Below are 6,721 nucleotides of genomic sequence, written 5' to 3'. Positions count from 1 at the left end.
TTTCATTATTCCTAAGCTGGGCAAATCTCTCAAAGTTCTCCCCACTGCCATGAATGTGATGGGCATGGGCAGCCTGGCAGGGGGTTTTGTTTCCAGTCTTTCTGCCTATGGACAAAGCAGCATTGTGGCTTTCCAAGCTCAGGGGTTCACCTATATATATTGAGGAAACCCACCTTGTCCTTGCTTTAGGAGCCATTTCACCTGGCCAAGATCTGGTGCAGTGTCAGCAGAGACTGTTGACCCAGAGATTGGGATGGGGCGGTGCTGCTCATGCAGGAGCAAAGGTTCCCCTCTCTGTGCACAAAAACGTTGTACAAAGAGGAAAAGTATAGGGAAAAGGCAGTTGCACATGTGTATTAGCATTGAGAAGCTGCAAGCTTGACTTACAGGCTTGGTCACTACCTCTTCCCCAGCTTCAAGTGGAACCATGACCACGTGGCAGGGCATTTTTGCAGTGAAGATTGAAGAAATGCACATAACAGATCCGTGGACACTTGTAGAGGATGATTTCCTGCAGGTGCAGGACTGCAGGCCTGGCTGGAAGGAGTTTGTGCAGAACCGTGCTCTTGGGAGGTAGGGGGCTGCTGGCAGTCCCACTTGGAGTGGGATCAGGGTTGATGGGTTGCCATGTGGACCTTTCCCATTTTCAAAATTTGCTTGCAGGAAACAGGTTTTTTAGCAAAAAGGGGAGTTTGGAGGTGGGTGAGGCTGTGAAGGGTTTCTTAATTTTTGTTTGAATCTCAGTTGGTTATTGCCAAACTGGAAAACATGGTAATTGGAGGGGAGAATAGTTCAGCAACACCATAGAGCCAAAGGGCAGATGTTATTTGGCCAGAATGTCTCTATGTTGTTGTCAAGATGAAAAGAGCTCCTTCAGCAAGTAGGGGGAGTCATATCTCACTAGAATCAAATCTTCTGGGTTTGCACCCGGAGGATGAGGAGAGAGAGAACCACTGTGTGCTGGGACATGGGACAATGCTTCAGCAGCTATTGCACCTGCCCTGGGCTGTGGCACCTTGGGCAGAGAGAGTCTGTGGCTCTGCATTGCTGATGAAAAGCCCTATCCCAAACATTCCCAGCCTGGGCATTGTTCAAACACCCTGCCTGAGCGGCATCAAATGGAGACCTTGGTTGCTAGGTCCCATGCAGATTGTGCAAGATGAAGAGCTGTGGGCTGCACACCTTTTGGCTCTTCAAGATGTATCTTCACCTGCCCTGTACCTTCCACCCACACCTTCCTTCTATTTTGCTTCTTTTTATTCTGTTACCCAGTCTTGGTTTTGATGCTAGCTTTCTGCTGAGCTGTGATGAGCCAGCATGGGTGAGGGGCTGGAATCCCACACAGGGACCTGATGGTTCCTGCCCCAAGGGCCCCTGCTTTTGGCAGTGGAGCCAGGATCCCAGCAGACAGCCTGGCTTCTGAAATCTTTAATGCTGGGGCCAGCCCTCAGCTCACATATGTGGTGAACTTCCCAAACTGCCAACATGCTGTTAGGGGGAGGACAGTTAGGTGTAAAGCTTGCATGACCGAGGTAAGTCCATCGTCTGTGTTAACCCTCATCCCTACTGACTGTGCTGAAAGGCTCTGGCTCAGTGTGGGGCACCTGGAATGAGCTGGTCTCCTCTTTGCCCTGACAGGTTTGAGTGCTCCCAGTGTTTTCATAAGTGGTCTTCTGCCAAAGTGCACATCCTATTCCACATGTGCCACTCCCAAGGCTGGGGCACAGTGTGGATGAGAATCTTTCGCCAGAAATGCAGGCGCTGCCCCAATTCCCGGCTGGAGGATCCTGAGTTCAGCCTGGAGACTGTGGAGACAATTCTGCACAACCTGGCAATAAAGATCCTCCAGTATTTCTACAATAAGCCTGTCCAGCCCTCTGACCTCCTGGAAGTTGTGGTGGATACACTGGTGACGGGGCCACACGACCGTGCCCACTGCGAGGCCTGCCAGCTCGGCAACTGCAACAGGTCACAGAGGGCCCCAGCACAGGATGCCTGGAAGCCCTTGAGGGATGAGGACAAGGCCAGGATGCACAGCACCGAGTCATGGCTGGCCTTGGCATCAGATGTCTGGAAGTCCTTGACAAATATGGGGGAGGCCAGGACCCATCACACTGAGTCATGGCCATCCCCAGGATCAGATGATTGTAAACCTTTGATTGGTGTGGGCAAGGCCAGGACCCATCGCACTGAGTCGCAATCAGCCCGAGAATGGGCTGCCTGGAATGCAGATGTGTCCAGGACTTCTCAGCCCCTGAAACGCCAGGACTTAAGGCCCCATGTGGCCTCAACCCACCACCCCTCACCCTCGAACAGCAACTTCCCCTGGAAATGCTGCTGCTGCATCGGCGGCTCTTTGCTCTGTGTTTTGGCACTGATCATCTTTGTTGTGCTTTATTTTACCTTGAGGTAGAGAGACCTGGGGATCACAAAGAGGAACTAGGGTGATGGCTAAGGAAGCTGATGAACTGCCTGGAAAATTTGGTACCCAAGGTCAGCCCTTGCTCTTGGCTCAGCAAGCTCCCCAGCTCCTGGTGGCATGGGAACACAACTGGGATGCCTCAGCCACGCACCTTGTCCCACAGCCTCTGGAAAACTGGTGGGTCTGATGGATTCTTATGGGACATATTCTGTATGAGGATGAATCTCCCAGCTACCCCATGCACAGGATGAGGTTTATTACTTGCAAGAATAAAGCAAGCTCCTTCTCCTCAGCCCAAGGGTGCATTTGTGCTTTTTAATTTCTCAAAAGCCTTTTCTAGGTGTGTGTGGACATCTCAGAAGGAAGCTGGGGGCTGTTTTTATCTCCCAGTGGAGCTCTTCTTCCAGGGAGGCACATCCCCAGTCTGCCCTGCCTTTGGCCAGCTGTCTGGGTACCCTGCAGAGGGGACAAAGGGTGCCCAAACTTGGCACGTGCAAGATGGCTGTGGCAGCAATTCCAATTATGCCCCAATTATCAGGAAATTGCAAATATTGGGCTACAGGATCTGGGCAAAGGGGAAGATGTGGACTCTTGCCTTCTGCTACTTCACGCTGCAGGGCTTTAGGGATCTCGTGGGTGTCATAAAGTTGGGAGGAAATGTGCTGTTGTCCCCATGCAGCCTAACCCTGACTTTTACCTTCCTTGCAGGGGAGCTGGGTTCCTGTAGGACTTACCCATAGGCACAGCATGTCCTGTGGCCACAAGTTTAGCCCAGAAAAATGAGGTGAAGTTGGTTTGTAAGTGCTTGTGTCCTGGTTTCAGCTGGGATGGAGATAGTTTTCTTCTTTGTAGCTGTAACAGCATTGTACTTTGGACTTAATATGGGTATAATAATGTTGATAACAGGCTGATGTTTTAGTTGTTGCAAGTAGTGCTTACTCTAAGTCAAGGACTTCTCTGTTTCCCCTGCCCTGCCAGTGGAGCAGGTGCACAAGGAGCTGTGAGGGAGCACGGCCAGGACAGCTGGCCACAACTGGCACAAAGGACTTTCCATACCATAAATCATTCTGCTCAGTGGATAAACTGGAGGAGTTGTCCAGGAGGGGCTGATTGCTCCAGGGGATGAGCTGGACATGGGTCAGAAGGTGGTGAACAACTGTAGTGTACATCTCTTGTCTTTATTATGTCTCTCTCTCTTTATCTCTCTGTTCATGATTGTTATTATTATTATTATTAATAATATTTACTTTGTTTTAATTATTGAACTGTTCTTATCTCAACTCACAGACTTTACCCTTTTCCAGTTCTCCTCCCCATCCTACTGGGGCAGGGTGGTTTGACTGAGTGAGGGACTGTGCTGTACTTAGTTGCTGGCAGGGCTTAAACCACGGCAACTTGACTAAACTTTTGAAATAGCCTGTAGCCTGTACATCACAAACCTCAAACACAACCATGGTTACCAAAGTCTGTCTTCTCTGGGATCCTGGGGTGAGCAAGTGGTGGTGGGGGCGCATGGTGTGCCCTGTGAGAGAGAGCATTGCAAGGGCTGTCACCTGGGAGTGCACTGCGGGATGCACATGGGAAATCCCCCTCCATGGGGCCACAGGAGAATCCAGGAGATGCAGCCATTCCCTGGGGAAGCAAGGTGCAGTGATGAGCATGCAGTCACCAGCTCACTGCTGAGCCCTGGAAGGGTTTAGGAGCAATTTAGGAGACAGCAACCCTTGGTGTGCTTGCGCCATTCTTATCATAGTTTTTGGGGTTTTTTGATACCTCTCACAGAGAGGCTGGCCAGTGATCCTGGCTGGGGAATGATTCCTATTAATTCCATTCACCTTCTGGCTTATTCTGCTTCAGTGGCCCCAGGCACCTGCTGGGCTAGGATGCTGATTGCTGGGGTTAAGTGGGAATTTCTAACACATTCCTGAGTCCCTCTTTGCTGTTTTCTCTGGGATTCATGAATTGTGGGGGAGCTGAAACACAGGCACCAGGAGACCTGTTGCTTATCTGAGTAACAAGAGCTGAATTGAACAGCCCTCAAATTACTTCAGGTACTGACATTGGTTTTAGGCCTGTCTGTCACATTAGTCCAACAAGAAGCAGACCTTCAGAACCACTGAAGCAGCTGTATCCATCCTCTCCTGGCTTTGCAAATGATTTGATGTTGAAGATGGGTATGATATCAAAGATTTCCTGACTGAATTAGTGGAAGAATGGTGGGCTGAAGGAAAAAAAAATAACCAAACTCTGTGTGGCTCACACAGCATCAATCCCTGGCTGCACCTGCTTCCCAGGTGCTGTCCTCTCCTCCCTGCTGTATCCTGAAGGGCCCTTTACGCGGCTTTTTCTGCTACTGTAAGATTCGTCCGTATTCGCAGATATGAGGGCTACTGGTTAAAAAAAAAATGAATATAACAAGAAAACGCTGTGTGGTCCAGACGCAGCGTGGATTTGGTTTCTTAAGTGCTCTGGCCTGCTTTTATTCCACCAACTTTCCTTCACCAGCGCCTTCTCTCTGCAGCCTGAGCAGCCCTGGCCACGGAGCCAGCAGATGGAGCTGCAGATCTCCGGCACTGCACTGGGCACCACTGGGACCAGTGACCCGTCAGCACTGGGACGGGACAGCATTCCTCACATGGGGGATGCCCTCCCTGCTATTTCTGTGACCAGCTGCTTCCCTGTAGCGTGGTCCCCCAAAGGCCATGCTGCGTGGGTCCGGGACTGCTCTGTGGCTGCGGGGATCTGATGAGTGCCTCTGCTGCGGCTCTGCCGGAGCTGTGCTCTGGTCCAGCCCATCCTGCAGCCTGGACCAGCTTCCCTCCCTCCTGTGCTGGGAGCAGCCCGCCCCTGCCCCGCCGCTGCTATGCCATGAAGCAAAGATCTGGCCAAGTTTCTCGCTGCCATTGCCCATAGCCCTCTTCTTTCAATGCTGAGGTTTTCCCAGCCCCAGTTACCAGGTCTGGGCTGTCTGCAGCCTCCCCAGCCGCCCAGCTGCTGAGTGGGAGCTCCCTCGCCTCTGCCTGAGATACCAACTCTGGTGGAGACTACATCCCTGCAGGGAATTTAGTCTGCTAGTCTGGTATTTTCCTGCTTGAGTCTCTCTGCTCTTTTACAAGGGCAGACCTATCTCTTTCAAGTCTCTAACACACCGCTGTGCTCCCCCATCCACGGCCTTGTGTGAATATGCTCTTTTTTCCCTGGTCCCCCCCTCGCCGCTGCCTTCTTGCCTGCCTGTGTCCTCATCCTGTGCAAGCATGTCCCCTCCTTCATGCAGCCCCTTCATCTCCTCTCCTGTACTCAGAGCCACCTGTGCATACATGGGCTTCTCAGCCATGGCTTCATTTTTGGGGTCCTTTCCAGGATACCCCTTTCCGACACGCAGTTGTGCCCATTACTAGTTTCTTAGCAAACTGCCTTCAAAATTCTGCTTTCTGTGGCTTTTGGCACTTTTGGGGTTCAGAGCAAGCACTCCTGGCCTGGCCAGGCCCCCGGCTGTCATGGGAACAGCGAGCCCATCCCAGGGGATGAGGGAAGAAGGATGCTCTCTCTGTGTGCTCTGTGCAGGTCCTGTCTGTCCCCCTGGTCTCTTTGAGATTGGGCTCTGCTACAGCAACTCTCAGCTCGCGCCTGGTGCTCGCAGCCAGGGACAGCGAAAAACTTCACCCAGGGATGTTTTGCTGGCTTTCCACCACAGCCAGACTGATAAATAGCTGTCTCCGCGCCTGTCTCCCTGGAGAGAAGCTCTCAGCACTCTGGCAGGTTGCGAGGTGCCAGAAAATGCAAAGGCCATTGTTGGTCTCCCTTTTCCCCTCGGCTGCCTGTTCCCAGCCCACCGCAGAGCCCGAGGGGCGCTCGGGGCTGGCGCTCGGCGGCCGCAGCTTTGTGAGCAGGGGCCGAGGGCTGGGCTGGCCCCGGGATTTCCCGGCAAAGCTATTGACGGGAGGCGGGGAGAGTGTATTTACCAGTGATCTGTTAAAGGACAGCAATATTTTTTAATGTGCCCCAGGGCTGTCTGGGCTCAGATCCTACAGGCGATGGTTTAATGCTCAGGGGACCATGCCTTTATTTTGCTTTTTCTCTCTCCTCTCCTTTACTCCTGTGATGTCTCTGGAATTGTTAGCGAGCCAGACCCACCACCCTCCTCCCTGCCATCAAAACAGAGGAGCCTCGTGCTGTTTTTCAGTTCTGTGCCATTGGAAAATAGGGATCAATAACCCAGCTCCCAGCCCTGGATACAGGCACAAGGGAGGAGACAGTCCCCATTATTTTAATCTCCCTCCAGAGCGTAGATTCTCACAG

At 52.1% G+C, this 6,721-nt stretch overlaps 1 protein-coding gene across 1 annotated transcript; it reads left to right on the top strand.

Annotated features, from left to right (window-relative positions):
* The first annotated feature begins 344 nt into the window (after positions 1 to 344).
* On the top strand, positions 345 to 2,714 carry LOC111933443 (receptor-transporting protein 3-like). The gene is made up of 2 exons (XM_023933022.2): positions 345 to 573; positions 1,639 to 2,714. The coding sequence occupies exons 1-2, from the start codon at positions 428 to 430 to the stop codon at positions 2,411 to 2,413; spliced, it is 921 nt and encodes a 306-aa protein (XP_023788790.2). The 5' UTR covers positions 345 to 427; the 3' UTR covers positions 2,414 to 2,714.
* The last annotated feature ends 4,007 nt before the right edge of the window (positions 2,715 to 6,721 follow it).

This window comes from Cyanistes caeruleus, chromosome 10 (genome assembly GCF_971803275.1).
Source record: "Cyanistes caeruleus chromosome 10, bCyaCae1.hap1.1, whole genome shotgun sequence".
Lineage (NCBI taxonomy): Eukaryota > Metazoa > Chordata > Aves > Passeriformes > Paridae > Cyanistes > Cyanistes caeruleus.
Note: the sequence above shows the minus strand (reverse complement) of the source record. Positions and strands in the feature narration are given on the sequence as shown.